This window comes from Mercenaria mercenaria, chromosome 12, assembly GCF_021730395.1.
Source record: "Mercenaria mercenaria strain notata chromosome 12, MADL_Memer_1, whole genome shotgun sequence".
NCBI classification, from domain to species: Eukaryota; Metazoa; Mollusca; class Bivalvia; order Venerida; family Veneridae; genus Mercenaria; species Mercenaria mercenaria.
The window spans coordinates 6,026,902-6,048,908 of NC_069372.1; the positions used below are offsets into that span (position 1 = coordinate 6,026,902).

At 32.5% G+C, this 22,007-nt stretch overlaps 1 protein-coding gene across 1 annotated transcript in view; it reads left to right on the forward strand.

Moving 5' to 3' along the window:
- Positions 1-8,686: 8,686 nt before the first annotated feature.
- The window catches only part of LOC123534462 (uncharacterized), a 34,390-nt gene continuing 21,069 nt past the window's right edge, over positions 8,687-22,007 (forward strand). Inside the window, exon 1 of the mRNA XM_045316727.2 lies at positions 8,687-8,822. Within this exon, the coding sequence (XP_045172662.1) occupies positions 8,759-8,822 (64 nt within the window). The 5' untranslated portion in view covers positions 8,687-8,758. The remainder of the gene's footprint in view (positions 8,823-22,007) is intronic.

Consider the following 22,007-nt stretch of genomic DNA (forward strand, 5'->3'; position numbering starts at 1 on the left):
AAATGAAAATAAAACGTGTCAAATATATAGAACGGGCCAACTTTTCATTAAAGTAAACATCATATATCCTTATATTTCTTATTTTAATCATTTGTTTGCGAAAACAGCTAAAAGTTCTCGAAAAATCATCAATATTTGTCATTTGTATCTAAATGTATGACCCTGATGCGATACCAATATGTGGGGAATCACCTTAAAAATCAGGATTTAGCCTACTTTCCGGAAAAGGTCTCAATTTTGCCCTATATATGCAAATGATATTCCAAGTTTGTCTTAATTAAAATGGTGTTTATTATTAAAGTATAATAAGAATGTACTAGTTTTACCTGGGTTGAAACATTTTTCACGCCGGGTGTGAATTATTCATTATCGCTTAGATGGTTATTAAAGTCTCCGCTATTATTTCTATGTTATATATAACAATGTATTACATCATTTAATCAGCATTTCCAGACATGAAGGTCTGTCTATGGGCAATAAAAATACATAAAAATATGGGTTGTCCAGTATGCAATGAAGCCATGGTCGCGTAAAACGATGATTTTATGGAGAAGACAGCTGGAAATACCTTCTTTAACTTTCGTTTTAACCAACAGCTTAGCCACAAAACTTGGAAGTATATAACGGAGCTAGAATCATCAACAGACTTTCTTCTTTACAACCAAGGATGAATGACCTCTTCAAAGTCCTTTCAGGTTTTAAATAACGGTTGTGCTTTCTTTCCTGGAATCGTGAAATAAGGTTGCAAATTTACCATAGCCAAAACCAAAAAAATGCCCTAGTCAACGAGTGAAAAGCAAGTCACAGGTGTTACAAATGCCAATCAACTGCGTTATTTCAGATAATAATCCCCCTTGCACTGGTGTTCTGAGGTGGAAGGAAAATGTCTGCTAGTAATGGTTTGACCAGAATAGGAGTTTTAGACAAAAATGCCTTCAAGACACCTTTTAAATAAAATCTAAGTAGATAATAAGTTATTTTGTCTTAACGAAAAATAAAGAACAATGTTTTATTATAATTTATTTTATGTTTTCCAGTGAATTATAGAGTTTTCTCAGTGAAATAAAAGTGATAATCCACAGTTGTGAAACAGTAGATTATCAATTTTATTTTTCACCGTTTTTGCCGAACTAGTTCCGGTACTCCATCGCGATTAAAGTCAAAATTGTATACCGAGCGTTATGAATACAGGGGACCATAATGACGATGACGACGTTAAAATGACGTCATTTGTGTTTTGCTTTCTGCTGACCTTTCCCGCGATTTTCGATGTTTTATAAATTACGCGACAAAAGTAGAGTTATACACATGAAATAGAAAGAAATCAATTTTATTTCACTCGTGAGCACCAAAAAAAGTAATTTTCACTCGTGGCTACGCCACTCGTGAAAATATCAGTTTTTGATGCTCACTTGTGAAATAAACTTGATATTTCACTGAAACAAACAAATATCCTCTATTTCTTTTTAAAAAAGGAAACTAAATAATGTTACTTTTATCTGCCATTCTATTATTGAATTCTAGAGCTAGATGACGGTAATTTTCTTATACAAAAATATGTATATGAGTATGGACAAACTATTTTCTCGCTATTCAGTCAACAGTATTAAATCAAGCTATTGATATGTTTACCATCCACCAAGGAAACCACAGTTGGTCAGATGAGTTATTCCTTTGCAATAAAAAGATGTAACGGAAGAGACACTGATAGTAGATAATACAATAGTACATTCAATTTCAGCACATGATAAGCGTTTGTTGAATCTCTCAAGAGCAATTTGCGATCGGTTTTCTTTTTCTAATGTAACATATCGTCACGTATGGTACTTTTTAATGTAACACTTCGCAATTGTCAATAGAAATATTTTATAGAAAAATAGAAACTGCGGAAATACTTGAGTTGTATTTGCGCATGATCAATGGTAAGTTAACGCATGCGCACGAACTATGAAATTAAGCGCAAACATGTCCGCTTAATTGGAACACATATTGTTAAGACAATCCCCTCAAACGCCTACGTCTGTGTATAACAGTGATACTTTTTGTCAAAAAAACAGCAACATAACCATATTTCTGATTCTGACAATGTTTTCAACAAATAGATATTTATTAAACAAAAGGACTTTACATAATATATACAGTAAGTTATACGTTGTCATTGATAACACGATTGATCAATTATAGGACGGTAATTAGAAAATAAGATATAAGAATTTTTGACTAACTAAAGTTTGAATCGCTTACACCGATAGTAGATACATTATAAAATTTCGAAAATACATTAATTGTTTTCAATTTTGTTTCCAAAATTGAATTTTCATAAGAAAATCCTGGTATTAATATTACAAAGATCAGTTTCCACTTTTTTCTATTTTACAGAATTATTATTATTATTATTACAAACTTACAAGTTATTTTACGTTGTGAAATACTCTTTCTTACACATTTTACAAAAGTACTTGCTCCATAACTTTTGTAGGTTTAATAAAAGGCGAATTTTTTTTTAAATAAAAAATTGAAATGCTGTTAGGATGATACTAGTGACCAGAGTTGTAAAGCAATGTCTGGATAATAGAACACAATTATGTACATGTCAGTATCGATTTGAGAACACCACAATTCTTTTTATCTACATTAAATCATAACATAACATAACATAATTTTATTGGCATTAAATGTCATAATACATTTATAGCCTCATACATTTTGTATAATACAATAAACCTGTAGCGAAGACATGAATTTCCATAGAAGAATAAAAATTCACATTATAAAGAAACATTGTTAAACGAGATATCTTATTGAAAATTGTATTCTGGGTGAAAAAACTTGACAATGTTAGTGACTGCACGGTCAACAATGCGAGATATTGCACGATAAATAGTGCTAGAGTTAACACGATAAACAATGCTAGAAAATTTTTATTTAAGAAATAATTTATAGCCAAAGAGTGTTTTAACACTACTTATGCACGATGGGCGTAATAATTTCACGAGGGCTGTGCCCTCGTGAAATTATTTGTACGACGTATTACCGCCCGAGTGCATAAATAGTGTTAAAGCACTCTTTTGCTATATAAATTATTTCGATTCTAATATGCCCTTAATTTAAAACAGTAGATAAAATATAGTAGCGCTCTTTCTTGGTCGCAACAAAACATTGACGTCACCGCACGTTAATGTGACGTCATTCTAGTGTAAGAGTGTTTTAACAGAAAAAAGCATATTAGAATGTACGGTAAGCAATGTTAAAGATTGCACGGCAACAATGCTAGAAATTGTACGGTAAACAATGTTTGAGATTAAACATTAAATCTGCCCATATGTCTTCCTGTATTGTTAATTAGTTAATTAATATATTAAATTTTTATATTAGCAAAAGGTAAGTCTTAGCAGAAAAGTTCAAAAAGCCTTAAATTGATTTAATAGAGTTGCGAACAAAATGCTAAATACTTGTTACTGCGGTCAACAACATAACAATGCAAAACATAAGACATATGATATTCAGGTTCAACCATGCACAGGTGACAATATTTGCCCAACTTTATGCTATTCTTGCAATTCATTTAGCTGACAATTTCATATTACGGTTTCAAAACCAGTAAAGATTTCGAAAAATACGTTAACAATTTTACATGAGTTTTACAAATTTTGAATACCAGTTTTCACTTCTTTTGAGTAGCATTAATATAATAAGCCTTAGCAGCTTCTGTAGGTTTCCTCATTTGAATTGTTTTTTCTATTTCATTCCATTACTACGCCTTTATTCCGTTAAAATCAATATTTCATGTAAACGTTAGCATTACACGCCACCCTGTCTTAACACGATTAATGCCGAGGCCTACATTTGGTCACACTTTTTCCTTCGTTTCTATTTGAAATATTATTTAAAATAAAATTTAAAATATAATATGGGAATTATAATGCATGTATTGCTACTTCTGTGTGTTTACATTGAATGATTCCGAATTCGTAGACTACACAATGTATTTGTCGAACTAAAGAGCGAGCACTCAGCTGCACCTGCTAGGCAGTCAGCATTATTAGTCTCGAAGTCAAACAGATTCTCAGGACTCTAGGCAGGTATTGTGTAACTCAAATCAGCAAACTTCATCATGCACACGCTCTTTTCTCATAATCTAAATTTGGTGTAGAGCTCTGCACGTACTTTCAGTTCCAACGTTCCCAACAGAGTTAAATCAAGACAAAGATGTGATTTTCATACACATTGATTTTATGGACTAAGACTGTCTCTTAAAGTCTAAATGACAAATAAAGGCTATAATTTTTTCAGAGTTTAAGAAACGACAGTTTTCCGCCGTCTTCAAATACTGAATTGCTGCTGGTAGACTGCGGTATGTCTGAGAAAAAATGTTTCTGCTGGTTTGTCAACAGTATCAAATAAATCATCGTTTAGTCACACGTCGCCGTTTTCCATTCACAGAGAACACCAAAGTTGCTCCGATAACCTGTTCATTGGCAAAAATGTGTAACCAAAGAGACTTGTAACGAAGATGTTATAACATTACGTTCAGTTTAAGCACATATCAAGCTTTTACTGAATCACTCGAGAGTAATTTGCAATTTACATATCGTCACGTCTGGTACTTCTTAAAGCAACACTTCGTTACTGTGGATAGAAACACTTTATAGAAAAATAAAAATTGCGGAAATACTTGAATTGATTTTGCGCATGATCAATGATGAACTGACGCATGCGCACGAACTACGAAATTAAGCGCAAACATGGCGCATTTAAGGTTCAGTTCAAAGAAAAATACAATCGTTAATGATAACACAACCCGGACTTAGACATCTGTTGGCTATATTAGTGAATCTTTATATGTATACATCCGTTTACATGTATTTACGATATCTAAACTGTCACTATGCATAAAAGTTTTGACTTGCCTTGATATTTTATGGCAAACACAGCAATACAATTATATTTTTATTTAGACACCAACATACATATATTGTTTCAACAAGTTGGTATCTATCTAATGAGCTTTTCATAACTGAAACTCGAACTGCATGAAATACGATTTGTTGAATTTGTCAGGTAAAGGCATTTGAGTTAATCACTGTATGATTGATAGAAGGAACATATTGATTTTTAGAAATAGAAAAAGTGAAAACCCACAAATCTTCCAGCATGACAAAAATGACACTGTTGTAGGCTTGGTTAGGGTAAGTTTAGGACAATTAAATCGTTTTTCATTTTTTATCAAAAATATATTTTCCTTATGAAAATCTAATTATGAAATTTTCGAGAAAGTTTTTCTTTTAATGTTTACTTTCTGACCAAATTTCATCTTTGAAAAATAACAAGATACAGCTGTATTAATTTTTTAATATACCCCCGTAATATTTTGAAATAAATTACACACCATGATCATTTTCTATGAGCAATAACGCAGCTGCACTACACAACATCTGTGTAAACAGATACATTTTTGGAAAGTGTCTTTTTATTCTTAGATCTTTGTTGTTGTTTTGTTTGATGTATATAAAAATGTTGAATGTTAATTAAGTTTAAATAGTACACAACAGATGTATATATAGCCTTAGTATCAATTTGTACAACTACTAAAACATTTTACTAAATGACATTTAACCATTACCCTGCTAAATTTCTTTAATGAACTATTTCATCTTTCAATTTGGACAGTACCATTAACTGTTAAAAGGGGTGCATACCAAAAAGATACTGACTGAATGGCGGATGTGAAAGCTGATCATGATCTGCACTGATCACAAATGCAGAATCAATATTGTGTCCAGCATGATCAGGGTTAATAATTATTTCAGATCTACATACATTTAATTTGTTTGTATTTAGCCAAGGTAAATACATTTTAGGATTTTCTACATTCAGGGTAAATATCAATTGATAAAATATTTTAGTGAAAGATGCTCATAGCCCATCTTTCTCTTTTGTATGAATTGTTTCGGTTTTATTCCAACAGGATTGCATAGCAAGTGAGTCAGATATAATAAGTTGTTTTTACACATAATTTTCATCGAGTCTGTGATTGTATGTTGCATTGTTTAACACACTAGAACGTGAATCAGTAGGCCAGAAGGTCTAGGGGAAATGGATTACCTGATAAGTTGAAGGATGATTGTTATTATTCTTGTATGATCGTGGACGGATAGCTCAGCAGTTTGCACACTGGCCTTCCGATCCTGAAGTCGGGGGTTCGATCCCCGGCAGCTACTCGGGAATTTTCATAAACGCTTTCCAGTGTTTCCCACCCAACTAGAAGTGTACTGGTCAGGAACCCAGGCAATCCTTGCGTGTATCAATGCTATACACTGGGCACGTTAAAGAAACAGGCTGCCTATTCGCAACGAGCTAGGCTAAGTTAGCCGGACAAGCCTGTATATCATTTCTGATCTCTCTGTCGTGGGGGCTTTGTCTCACTCTGTTCCTCTGGTCAGATCGCTCTGTGTCTGTACTAGTAGAGGATGAATTATGCGCCCTGCTTATGTGGCTGTATTTGAACTATGTAAAGCGCCTTTGAACGTGAAATTGATCATGAAAAAGGCGCTATATAAATCTGGTATAATAATAATTATAATAATAATAATGTAAGCTTTGAAACATAGAGTAGAGATAGTACCTAAAATTTTAAATAATGAAAAACAATATAAAAATTAAAGCTGGTTGCTAATATATATCGTGCATGACCGAGAATAATACTTAATTCTTGATTTGATCATTTTGAAGCATGTTGTTTAAGATTTTCTAAAACTTCATAGTTGATTCCCATGTAACCGCTCATGCTGATAGTCCTACCTATCAAGTCATTGATCACTATCTCATCTCCGATTATATCTGGATTATTGCGGGAAAAACTTATCTCAATGCAAAATGTTGTCAAATACATGATTATTTTATGACACCAGAAAATGTTTTAAGTCTAAAAAAATAAATTCACTTGTGCAATATAGGTGTACAGGAAAATGGAGGGTAGGATTATCATTTGTGTTATTAATTGACCTCTAGTACTTTGTCATGATAGAGCTGATATCAATAATCGTATAAGGGACATTACCAGGGTAAGGGTTTGTGATTAACACATTAAAGTTTTACTTACTTATGTGCTTGTTATATTGAGATGCAATGTATTTCTTTTCACAAAATTACAAATGTATTTGCTATTGTTATATGCATTCATTTTTTTCCTGTTACTATAGTTTAATTTTAATGCTAGCTACTCTTCTGTCGGTTAGGGACATGGGCAATATTTGTATTACATTATTTAAGAGTGTAGGATTTAACAAATTAAAGTTCCATCTACTAATGTACTTACGAAATTACAAATGTATTTGCTTTTGTTGTGTGCACCCCTTTTCTGTTGGTATGATTTTATTTTTACGCTTGCTTCGCGCCTGTCGCTTTGGGAAATCAGCAAGGTTTACTTTACATTATTTTGTTTAGATCCATTATTTGGATTAGAACAATTACCAACTATACCGACAGGGAATGGCGTAAGATGTCATACAGACGACCAATGTCCATTTATAATTGTAGATTACTAACACTACTTTAGTATTACTACTTTTTTCATAGGACAAATTTACCCTACATGTTTGTAGGGTGTGATACATTCACTTCGTTTTTAATGTTATATATTATAATAACATTCCTCGGAATAATTATTACATCTTCAAATAGATGTCATTTCAGTGCTGCGGTCACATTAGCTAATAAAACAAAGCATGAAATACGCGATGTTCAGATCCCATCACAAGTCGTTGACATTTTAATTTGCACAATATAGTTTTTCATTCCACTAAATATCTCTTAATAAAATAAATGAATATAACAAACTTAGAAACGTTAATTAATCTCTCAAATATCATTAATTAATGCCGATAAATGCTGCCAAATGTCTTAAATATTATTTGTTTGTTTGTTTGTTTGTTTTGGGTTTATCGCCGTTTTTCAACAGTATTTCAGTCATGTAACGGCGGGCAGTTAACCTAACCAGTGTTCCTGGGTTTTGTACCAGTACAAACCTGTTCTCCGCAAGTAACTGCCAACTTCCCCACATGAATCTGAGGTAAAGGACGAATGATTGCAGACACAATGTCTTTTATCAAATAGTCAGGGAGAACATAAGCCCTGCCCGGGGATCGAACTCGCGACCCCGCGATCCGTAGACCAACGCTCTCCCTACTGAGCTAAGAGGGTGGGCCTCTCAAATATTAGTATTTACTTAATACAGTCATACTGGTTGGCCAACAGCATTTTAATCAGCCATCGTTTCATTAGATGTCGCTATGTTTCCTTTCATCAAGGCGACCACAGTTGCTCAAATGACCTATTCATGGCAATTAAACGTGTTACTGGAGAGGTGTATTGAGTACATATGAAAATTTACTTTTAATTTTAGCATATTTTCAGCGGCTTTTACAGACTGTCGAGAGTAATTCACGATCGGTTTTCTATATTTCCTTTACCATATCTTTACGACTGATACTTTCTAAAATAACAATTCGTAATTGTCAATAGAAACACTTTGTAGAAAAAAAGAAACAATGGAAAATTGCGCATGATCAATGAGCATTTCACGCATGCGCACGGCTGAAGAAATTAAGCGCAAACATGCCCGTTTTAATGGTTCAATCCAACGAAAAACAAATATTAATGTTAAGACAATCCTCATAGACGCCTACATCTGTGTATAATAGTGATATTTTTGTGACAAACACAGCAGTATAACCATATTTCTGATTCTGACAGCAATATGTCTAAAATAATTTCAACAAATAAACATCTATTAACTAAAAGGACTTTACATAATGTATACAGTAAGTTAAATGTTGTCATCTTTATTGAAGTTCAAAAGAACTTTAATCACGAACTGGGATTTTGCAGATAAGATTTAATTAAGTACTTATTTATTATAACTTTTTTTTTTCAAATTCACAAATATTTTAAGTTCTTTTCATTTGTGTTTCCAAAATGTATTTTTCTTGAGAAAATCTATGTTTTTTATAATGAAAACTACGAAAATTGTTTTCATAAATGATACTTAATTTCTATATGGATATGTTAACTGTTCTCCTGACTATAAGTCGTAACAGATTTTAAATTAACAGACAGTGTAAATGAACGTAATGCACGTGATATTTGATTGCTTTAATTATTGAGCGTCACATTTTAGGTCGTATTGTGAAATGATTTAATTAAGTGTAGATAAAAAGGCAGTACAAACGCCATACATAAAAATGTTACAGATAATAGAAATAATCAGAGTTCATTGTTAAAGTTTATTGTATTGATATAATTGATATATTTGAAACGAGTATCTCGTTGATGGAAAGTGGTATTCACCAGATTTATACTTTAATTGTTTTATTTAGAAGGCGCTTTCACGTGTAAACTTTGGAAATCAGAAGTTAAAAAACATAATGACTTTGTGCGTGCGTTTGAGAAATTGTAAAAGCACTCATGCATTATGTAAAACATGCTATTGTCGACAGGAATCGTCATGTAAACTGCAGAATTTTATCTGTGCTTTAGACACCATACATATAATTTAGAAAATATATATTTATCACATGTCTGACGTCGGGAAAATGCAATAAGCCATTACATATTTGAGCCGCGTCATGAGAAAACCAACATAGTGCGTTTACGACCAGCATGGATCCAGACCATCCTGCGCATCCGCGCAGTCTAACCAGGATCCATGCTGTTCGCTAACGGGTTCTCTAATTGCAATAGGCTTTTAAAGCGAACAGCATGGATCCTGACTGAATGCGCAGTCTGGCCAGGATCCATGCTGGTCGCAAACTCACTATGTTGGTTTTCTCATGGTGCGGCTTATTCTTTCGACTTGTTTTATAAATTTAATATGAAAAGACACTCAAGTTATATCATTTATATATTTATATTAAAAACCTATATCTATCCTTAAAAATGACGGCTTATGGCGGATTTTGATAAGAAATATCAATAAATATGAATATAATAAAACTTATTTGTTAATGCAATGTCTGACTCAGCGTATAAAAAGGAAACATTTCGCGATTTCAGCCGTAATAAAACAAAAATTACGTCAAACAGATATATTTGTATCGAAATATATAATGCATTAAATGACTCTACATTCAGATATATGTTTATTTGTAATTGCAATTATATACTTTTGAAAGTTCAGTTATTAAGGTAGTTAAGTGCTCGTTGGGAGCAAAACTGTCATTTGAAGTTACCCTGGTATTTTTTCAAAGCATCGTGATAAATAAAACAATCTAATTATTCTACTCATTAATTCAGATCAACAAAACAATAACTTGGTAAAATCGCAAGCATGTAATAATAAATAAAGATACGTATCTATTACACGGACTCGGGATAAATTATGTGTCTCATCTGTCATAAATCTTCACTAAAACGCCCCGATTTCATTAATTGACTTTAAATGTTCTGCTAAATTATAGAACATATGTTTTAATCACCTATGTACTGCATTGAAGCTATTGGAGATATTGTATATAAATATATTTAAAGAATACACTTACGTAGTTGAAAATCACTTGTAAATTTCATATCTATTTTTCTATTTAGAAAAGTGTATAGAGAAAACGACATCAGAAGAGTTACGTGAATGTGTCTTGGAGTCCTTAGATTAGCCTTGCTTTATTTTACAAACTGTTCAGACAAAAGAGCCCTGACACATTGTTGATCTGATAACGCCTCATTTTCCAAAAGCCCACGTCCTTAAAAATCTAATGGACACGAATTTGTTAAGTTGATACAAGTTCATTTCAGTCAGTAAGAAAAGAATACCTTTGACATAAGAAAATAATGCGCGAAAACACATTTTAAATTTCTCACAAATGCTGAAATCTGGAGAAAAACAAGGGCAAAATCCACGTTCAAAGAACACCGCCAACACAGACAACAACTCACGTAATAGTGTAAATATTGATGTTTACACGATAAACATATACAGAAATACATAGACAAAGTTAAGCTTGTTAATAATGAGGATAAGCTAACACAATGGAATGCCTCATTAGAACGATCAGAGGCAAAAGTCAATCCAATCACTAGTGAATTCTTGCCATTTAACGGTGTACCAAACCTTTTACAACGTAAAACAATCCCTTAAGGACTATTTGATTGACTTAGACTTTAGCTTGTTTCGATCTGATTTTTTCAGTAAGTTTCAGGTGTGCTGACATGTCAGTAGTGATCATTTCCATTTTGTAAGAATCTGTAACATTTACACAAAGACATGATTCTAGATACAGAGTCTGCTATTATTTTGTTAGGTTGCGTTTTATGCATTCAAAATATATTTTTTATAGATTTTATTAATTGATTAACTATCACAATAGCACTCTTATAGCAACTGTAAAAGGTTTCCCTGGACTTGGACTCACTGTTGTTATTTGCTGGTACTTTGGGACTAACAGAATTCCGCTTTTGCCGGAAGGGTGTTGCACAATTCATTACCTCTAATAAACAGACTCGGTCTCAGCTATTATTTCGCTTAACCTTTAGCCTGCTGGCGGCAAGTGTTTTTGTCTTTTCGACCTGCACGGACGTGCAAGCTGATCTTGGTCTGCACTGTTCGCTATTCAGTCTGTAAAGTTTCATCGATCATCCCTTTGAATAATGAATGGTACTGTCCAAACTGAGTGACAGACCAGTCTATTTTAGAAATTTAGCAAAGTAAATGTTAATTGCAGTCTATGCGTCTAAAGGATCTCTCATAACATTTTATATGATGCGCACAAGACTACAGAGCTGAAAACAAAATCAAAAACAAATTATGTTTTCTTAAAATATTAACTCTTTCGGATTCAATATTTGACACTTTTGCATAATCTAGTAATATCACTTTCTTTTCGATTAAAATTTTCTCAGTTAATCTTTTTTGTGTGTGAAAGCGACTCTCTCATTTTTCGGTTGTAATCACATAAAGCAAAGTTGAACGTGGGTATCTGATTTTACTGAAATGTGACATATTTCAAATTATCTATCTTAAAGGTCCAATACTAAGGAAGGTGAACATTTTTAATTTCTTTTAAAAAGCACAGAAACTATTTCATTTTATTGGAAAATGAAAGTTGGTATGTAGAAACTCGAAATAAATCGCAGTATATGTACAATTATTTTTCTATGAAGTATGAAGAAAGTTAAAAAGACCTGGGGGGTCATTCTGTCGATTCATTGAAATTTCAACATAATACACATACATTTCTTTGAGTTCCAAAGACCTTCTGTAAATTTTGACCTGCCAATCTTCATTATTTAGTGTCTTGCAGAAGTCTATGCACTGGCTATGAAAAAAATTGCCAACTCACTTTCCCTTAGTAATGGACCTTTAAGGTCGAAAACAATGTTTAAAAAAAGAGTGAAACTTCCGAGACCTTTTGCATATATCAAAATACCAGTATTTTACTTTGGTAAGTACAATTATATAATACCGGTTTTCATGAAGGATTTAAATGTTTCAATTCCTTTAAAAAAACGTTATAAAAATGGCAGCGAGCAATTTTCATGATTTCATAGTCTTTGTGGATCTTTGAGGGACGAAGATTCTACTTGAGTATTTGGAAGTATGCAACACATTTAAAAATGTATTGGATTTATTAACCTGGCCTGTGTACTTACGTTGAACATTTACAATAATATTAAGATAATCTTTAGATACTCTCATGAACAAATCCAATTAAGAACAGACACTATTTATATTCCAGTAATTTAGTGTATACTCTCTCGGAATTTGACAAAAACTGATCGATATAATAAGTTACAGATGAATTTTAAGTTTCCCCCAATTTCTCAGAGGAAATTAATCACCTCTTTACACTCGTGAACGAATTATATGATTGACCAAAAACTATGAGACGCAAGTGCGCGTTCTTTTGATTTTCAGTGATTACATTCGTGAAATATTTCGTTTGCGACTAATTAAACACCTCCACACTTTTTGTATGAATTGCTTTAGAATGCTATCTTGTACATTAAAGAGGCGCGCCTCCAGTTTTATAGTTAAATTCTTTTATCTTATATTTTACGGCAACTAACGTCATACATTGATCTTATAGTATGATATTGATATATTGCAAACTATTTCAGGTTAGTAGATTTACCTATTAATGTTTCGATTTTTATGGAAATCGGTAAGAAATTATATCCCTGTATAGCTGCACTGTGTTCCTTATACTATATTTTTCGAAAACTAAATTGTCCAGGGCTCCGCAAATCCACTCATTCGCTCGTAAATACGAGTAGAAATTGGCTCCGGGCGAGTGAAACTTGCTGTAGCACTCGTCCTGCAAGACGCGTGCATTTTTTTACCAAAAATATAATAAATTCAATTAAAACTCTTGGCTCCTGCAGGACGAGTTGCTTTCAAAGAATTTGCCGAGCCCCGATTGTGTAACGTTTACTGATTATACAGGTCAAGCGGAACTTTACATTGTCGTCTGCTTCAAAAACTTTATGACGTCTTTTATATCTACGGACGTACCCCGCATCTTCTGTAAATCTGATTTACGAAAAATAACGGCGTTTTAACGTCTGAAAGGTATTTTTTTTAAAAAACACATGTATATTAGATTAATAAGCTCGTGACGAATTTATAAATCTCGCTATTCATTTTTGTTCTAACTAATATACACAGCCAACGTATCGTGTTATTCTATTCAAAACAGAACAGAACAGAACAAAACAGAAAAGAATTTTATTACAGATTTGTACATGTCCATAGTACATCGTCTACATAATAAACAACAACTCATTATAATGAATAGAAAGTACTTTCATTTGTTAGAAATGTTGAAAAATGTAAAAATAAATCATTCAGTGGGGCTAACGGTATAGTCTGTAAAATATATACAATTATGCAAGTGGTAAATATGATCTTGGAACTTACTTAGTACCACAATTCTGGAATACTGCAATACACGATTTTCAGAAAATTTGACAAAGATCAATAGAAAAAGTGGAAACTCCACAGGTCGCTCAACACGACAAAAATGAAAATGTTGCAGGTTCGATTTAATTGAGCCTGTTAATGGACAGTAGTTGAAATGCATGCTGCCGTCAATGCCCTCTAGCCCAAATACCAAGATATTAGAATATTTCTTTACTATAAAACTACAATCAATCAATGTAATTTTATGTATACAATTGTCGTTTTCCACTTCTGCTTCGGAAGTATGGGCTCTCGAAAGACAAAACCTATTTCATCTGCGCATAAATAGAGCGCCAGGACTACATTATTTCACTTGTGAAATATATTAGCTTATATCTGCGCGTTTACGAATTGCTTACATCATGGCTGTGTGTTGTGGTTTTGGTTGGCAGCGTTTCTGGAAGGGCGTGGTCTCTTTTCTGTTTTTGTCGAAATAGGTCTATAAGTGAACGAAACTTTAGAAGAAAGTATACAAATGTATGGTCCTTAATGAAATGACTGAATTCAAACGATTTCTTTACAGTCCATTTTTTTTGCTTGTATACAACTCAAAAATGTTAAATATGGTTGCTGGGAATGTTTGACAATAGTAATTCATTCGAGATATTTTTACTTGGTTTATATAGTATTCAGCGTAAAGTGAAAGTATTCAGTTTTTAATTCAAAATGTTGTTGTGTTATTTATATGTTAACTGATGTTGTTATAAATAGCAGTTAAAACGAACGAGATAACAATCTAAAACTGAAGATGTCACAATCTTTTCTTTTTTGTTCTCAAAGTTCTTCTGAATAAATATGCTCTCAAATGTAAGTCCTTCTGAATAAATGTGTTTTGTTATAATGCACGTCACTCTGAAAAAATGTGTTTTGTTCTAATGCACGTCATTCTTAATAAATGTGTTTTGCATTTCGGCAGTAGCAGCTTATATCGTTGTATTTTTTATATAAATATTGTTTTTTTACGCTACGCAGTAACATACATAAATGCTAAACTAGTTTAGACCAGAGCGAAATATTTCCAATTCTATGTACAGTGTTGCAATGGTCAATCATTTCTTTGCTTATGTCTGTTACAAACAACAATATTGAATAATAGTGTCAGTTCACCATTTACAGTAGCAGTTTCTGAGATAGTTAAATAACGGTCACAACCTACGGCAAATGTCTTTATAACAAAGGTTTTTGTTTATAATTGATTGTGAAAAATTAAGCTTCTTCTGTTCTCTACGAATGTGTTTTCCCAATGGAAGTTTTCTGTTAGTATTTTCTTGTTCGCAGCTGCAAGATTTCTCTAGGTGAACATTGCGATTTTTTTCACCCTGTAGCATTTCAGAGAGCGTGTGTGCATTCTAGATCTGTGAAATATTTTTTCCTGCCCGCAGGTTTTATTCGAAAAAACAGCCTATCCACATAATTATTTAACCCAAATGATACTTTTTACACATTGGCGCATCTTGCTTTTTTTGTCACATTTAACAGACATGAAATAATCAACATATCAAAAGGTCCTGGAATAATGTTTAGTCTTTTTAGTATTTTAAGCATGTCCTAGAGAAATTTAAGTGTCTCTTGAAACCCTTATTGCACGCTTAAATTCAAATTTTGTTTGTTTGCAATTAACTAACTTTTGGCATAATAGACAACAACAACAACAACAACAACAACAAAGTTTATTCAGCATTAACTCCAGTTTTAAGGGAAAATGTGAACTTCAAATATATCTTTAAGCAGAAGCTTAAGTATTACCATAAGTTACTAAAAAACAATAACATGTGAATATTTATTTGTCTAGTTCTTTTCTACGATTATTTGCGAAATATATATATTTTGACGGATTAATTATATCTTTCTTGTTTCTAGACATTAAAAGATACTCAAATTTTTGCAAAGTTGGCCAGGTAAAATAATATGACTTTAAGAATTTCCTACGTAAATCTGAATATACAGGACATGTTAACAGAAAATGATACTCATTTTCTACAGTTTTCGATGTAATAATATATGACGCATGTGAGAGTCTATTTATTAAGCACGCTGTATAAGTTGACGATTTCGAATTTTCTAACTTTAATTGCTTACTTTCAAGTTAATGACTTTTTACGACATGGTTGTTACACACTTGTGGTCTTAAACTTAATTTGCATTTAGCGTTTCACAGGAACAAAATTAAGTGAAGAGAATTTTTAAAAATCACAATCTTGCTCTTTCTCCATGTATAATTTTACATTTTTAAATAAACTTTAAATCCGAATTTCATGAAAAGAAATTGACACAAATAATATGCATAAATAGCATTAAAATAAACATACCATTAAAACTACTCGCCCACAATTTTGGTGAAATTTTTCAACAGGTTCATTTCCACAAAGTTTGGCATACAATGTATATATGACGTTGAAAAATGTTAAAGTAGGTGAAAATAAAAATTAGATATTGTAAAAACTTCAAAAAAAAAAGAATGAAAAATTCTGCATGATTTCAGAAGCGTTGCAGCGGTTTACTACCCTCTGCACAATAGTTTTGGTTATCTTTAAGAATGCCTTACAAAAATTTATGTTAATAAGTTTACCACTAGTCACTTTCAGAGTACTCACTTTTTATGGATTTTTGAGAGAAATTATTTTTTACCTAAAATGTGTGGGTAAGTCCCTTTAAAACTAGCGTAAAAATAACAAATACTGAAATCAGATAAAAAAATAAATAAATAAAGCATGAGATAAAAGGTTGGAAAAGAAGCCAACAAGAGTGGTGCGGAGGCCATTCATACTTTGATTAAAGATATTGTGAAAAAAAAAATATAGTCTATTTTTAACACTGGGGATTCTCTCTATATTATTCATTTTTGGTTAAAGCATTGATCGGAGAGATAATGACATACACTAGAGACTTTATCTGTTATTTTAATTACACACTGAACACCGCCATGTCATTAGTCTTAATCGCGAGAAAAACGTTCACAGTATGAGGAGAATGCATCCAAATTTACATCGTAATGTAACATTTAAAAACAACTGATAGCAATATCTATTATCAAATCTAAACCATCAATAGTATTATCCCAGTTAATTAGTCTATAAGATATACTAGTATACACTTTTTCAATGGCTTGACGGTCAATAGTCAAAACTATTGCCCAATGACTGAAGGATAAACGGTAGATAGTTTTGACTATTAGCCGGTAAGCCATTCAATAAGTGTTTTGTTACATGACATCAAAAATAAGTTTTTACAATATTATTTTTTCAGTATTTGACTTATTTGCCCAATAAACTTACGTTAAAAGTAGAAAGGGCAAATAACACAAACTATGGACCGCCAATTTATATAATGGTGTCGTGTAATGATATCCTGCTAATTTCCTTCAAAGTTACATATATATTTTCTATCACGTGGCTAAGACATTAGACAGATTTTCTCTTGGTGCTCTACTTTCGGATAAGTTATCGAGTAAATTAATTGACTCCAAACATCGTGTATTATTTTATACGAATATATATTTGTAAAAAGTTTGATCCAACCTTCATGTGTTATTTTAGACGGATATAATATACATACGAGGGTTCATCCAATTTTCCAGTTGTATTTTATTCGAACTTATTCAATATAAAATTTCATTCAACCTTCATGTTGTATTTTAAACGAATATATTCATACAAAAGGCTGATTAAAGATAAATGTTTCATTCTGTACGAATATATACATGCAAAGGTTGATCCGACCTTCATATAACATTTTATACGAACAGATTTGATCAGCATGGTGTGTAGGTTGCTGCATGCTTGTGCTTTTCAATAATTCATTTCTTTTATAAATTTAACTCAATGACGGATATAGCTATGATAAATATTTGACTTGCCTTTCCCTTTCTAAAAGTTAAATAATCAGCCGATTTGGACCGCGCTTGATGTGTCTCGTATCACCGCGTATGGTGTGATGAATTTTATCAATGATCCTATGGGGTTAATTTTATTAATGGACTGAACAGGAGCTGTTGGAAGGACACGTGCTCGACTATTCGAAAAACATTGAAGAAAACAACGACTTTATACGAAAAAAATGTAAAGTCAAATTTAAGTATGATGAAAACATCCAATGTATATTGTATCTTCAAGACATAAGGTAGTCTGTTCCACTGATCTGTTTTAGCAATACAGATATCTGTAGTCCTAAGTGCTGTAAGCATATTTTTTTAGGGGGGTGGGGGGTGGGAGGGGGGGTATCTATTTAGAGATTTCAAAGACCTTTCAAAAAAGGTGTAGTATAATAATATTGTATACTTTCTTAATTTAATAAAAAAATCCAAACTTTCGAAGTATATTAGCGAACATAACGTCAGAAATGTACACGAGTTAAGGTGGAATGCGCCCTAAATTTTGTTGCCGAATTTCGTCCTGAAATTTATACTGTACAAAATTCAAGATATATGTGATTGAGCTCCGGTTTTACTTTATCGCCATATTGTTCGTGATTTTTGCTATTGTGTCACAAACATGGCCCCTGACGTCACTTTTCGTGCAACGCCCAGTTCCGGGTGCTTTCGGCATTTTTCCTTTCCTGCGCTCTGAATGTCATATCAATGAAAAATACAAAATAATTGTCACTTTGCATTCAGAAAATGCTACTTAATGGTATAAAATTCAACGGATAAGGATTTACGCATAGGACGTCAGAGACGATATTGTGACGTCAGAACGGAAAAACTCACATCAAGTTTTGTTACAAATTTTGCCTTAAAATCCAGTTCATAAAAGATCGACTCGATAAAAAAACGTAAAATTTTGGTATGTTGTTTCACAGTGTGTGTACGTCTAGTAGACACATAAATACTTAGGGGTCACCGACTTTAATTTTTCAATATTTGACGATATTTTACCCCTACCCCATGAAGAAATGACACGTTTAATCGTCATTTTTTTTTAACAAAATAATCTAAAGAATATACGAAGCTGCATGTATTAACGGTAATTTCGGAATGAATTGATGAAATGAATCGACATGAAAGTATTGAGAGACATTTGGTGAGATTTGCTAAGAAAGTGTTAAAGAAAAAGTCGAAATTTTTAAAACATGTAATAACATTCAGGTGATCACGGACCTGTTCCGAAAAGAAGAATTGTAGATATGAAATATCTTAATGAGCTATTTGATAAAGGGTACAAATTATGTAAACGACATTTCGCATTATCGAAAATACTTTTGATAATTGGTTAATCAACATGCATTATGTGTGTTGATTCCTTGATATGACTTATAATTATTCAAATTCAAGTGTTTAGATTTTGAACACGAACTACATTTCTATATCTATATCCAGAGCATCCGGAGAAACAGATATGGCTTTTACTTTTTCCGTACTTCTTAAATCTGAACGCCGCTACTATTGAGGGTTTTATGAAATGTTTTCTAGTATTCATTATTAAGAGCTTGTAACTGCACTTGATCAGAAGGTTCTCGCTAAGAAATAAATTATTTGCATCAGACCAGCAGTTGTGCTTGATTGTAATAAAAAGACACTGTCTCAAGAATAAATTTGTTTCATGATTCACAATAAATTAATCCGTGTAAAAAATATTCATTTCATATCAGATATAGAATCTGGTATGAATATATAAATATTGTTTTCGTGCTGATTATACATGTGAAATGGAACAACAGTCCGACATGCGTCGATAAATATTTCTGGTAAAATCAGGCAAACCCTCGATCATAAAATTACATATGAACGAAATTTCTAAATGTTTAAAACATGTTTAAGTACCTATTTTCACGAAATCAAATCATCTACTGACCGCATACTAGCTTTTTTATAAAGCTAAGTTAGCATTTTGCATTAGACTGAGAAGATTAGTAACAGAAAAGACATCTATTCTTAAAGCTCCGAATTTGCAATTTGAAACCATCAGTAGAAATAACAAATGGATAGTAAACAGTGGATATATTGTCCATAAATATTGACCTGACCCTCAGTAGAGAAATAAATACTGCGTAAGTATTCTTTATGTTTTAAAAAATGTCGCATGTGCAAGTAGCTGCGGGGACAAAACGATTAGCTATCAATCTCGGAGCCTCAGTCTAACATCTTTTTTTCAAATTTTATCTCCAAAATTTACAGGACGGAAAATTAATACACTTACCTATTCATTTTTTATGGTTAATTTATTGAAAGAAATATACTTGTATTCAAGATATTTTGTAGTAAGTGTCGAATAAAATCTTTAAAGGTATCGTAGATAAAAAAGACAAATTACTCCGGAAAATAGACAACAAGAGAAAACAATTAGAATTCGTGAAAATCGTTGCAAAAGACACTGTAAGAATAAAAGCAAATACGGTAACACTTCACTATATTGAATTTAAAAAATGGTCTGCGGTAATTCAGTACCAGTTGTAACGAGCGTGGAAGTGAGACGGTTAACTATAAAGAATATTTGTGTAGTTATAGATCTTTTCAGGATACAATATTGCGTAAAGTAACGAAAACTTCCGAACATATTAGCGAAGATTGATGAGTGTCGGGTCAAATACTTACGGACAATTGTACAAGATATACATTTTGTCAAAGGTGTTTCCTTTCACTAGTACATGGCATCTGAAGTTGAGATCGAATATATCGTGAAAATTTCTTAAAATAAAGACATCTCGTTTTTAACACGAACGTGAGCTGTGTAAATTGAAATACATTCTTTTTTACTCTGACGTCATATAGCTACAAACCATGTGGGGGTAAGGGTAAAGTTATGTTATATTGCGAAAAATTGAAGTCGGTGACCCCTAAGTATTTATGTGTCTACTAGACGTACACACATTGCGAAACAACATACCAAAATTACACGTTTTTTTATCGAGCCGATTTTTAATAAACTGAATTTTAAGGCAAATTTTTTAGCAAAACTTGATATGAATTTTTCCGTTCTGACGCCACAAAATCGTCACTGACGTCCTAAGCGTCAATTTCATTTCACTGAATTTTATACAACTGAGTAGCATTTTCTGTTTGCAAAATGACAATTATTTTGTATTTTTCATTGATATGACATTCAGAGCGCGGGAAAGGAAAAATGCCGAAAACACTCGGAACTGGGCCTTGCACGAAAAGTGACGTCAGGGGCCATGTTTGTGACACAATAGCAAAAATCACGAACAATATGGCGTAAAAGTAAAACCGGAGCTCAATCGCATATATCTTGAATTTTGTACAGTATAAATTTCATGACAATATTCGGCAAAATAATTTGGGGCGCATTCCACCTTAACGTATGCAAATATGACATTAAACGTCACATTTACCTTAACGTAATTTTGTATATACTGTACCCTGTAATTAATAAGTACCATTTGCAGAGGTGACCATTGTTATTGAAAGTAAAATAACCAAACGTAAGTATAAATCTTGAATATTATGTATGTGTGGTAATATAGAGTCGATGTAAATGTAAATGACAATGTTCATGTTTACAAACAGAAAGGAAATAGCTATTTGGGATACAAGGGAATATTTTTAGAATAAGGACCGGAGTAAGTATATGACCAATATGACTAAAAGCAGTAGACGCATTTAGTTTCTTATTCTTATTTTGGGTGGGAGCAGTTAAGTGGTATAGTTGTGTGTGTAGTAGGACAGAGAGAATGAAGAGAGTCACTGGTACTAAGCAAGACTATGACGAAACACAAGAAATAGAAGAATGAAGGTAAATAAAACGCATTACTTCCGGAGTTTTGGGGAGTGGGGTGTTATGAGAGTAGTGGATGTACAAGGGTTGTGTATGGGGTATACAAAGAAATACATAGTGTAACAGGAAAGCGTTGTGTTTTACTTTCTGGTTTGGGTTGAAAGTGGGGACGATAGAAGGTTTGCTCATGTGGGACATAAAAGCCAATACGGCGTTACGTTGGAAAGTTAAAAAAACTAATTTCAGTTGTGATATAAATACGTCGTGGTGGTATATAGATGTAGGTCAAAAGTCAAATAACATAAGAAAGTGAAAAAAGTTTACTTTGAGTGAAGGAGGGCGGAAGGACTGTACATGGGAGATACTAACAAATGAGCCGTGCCATG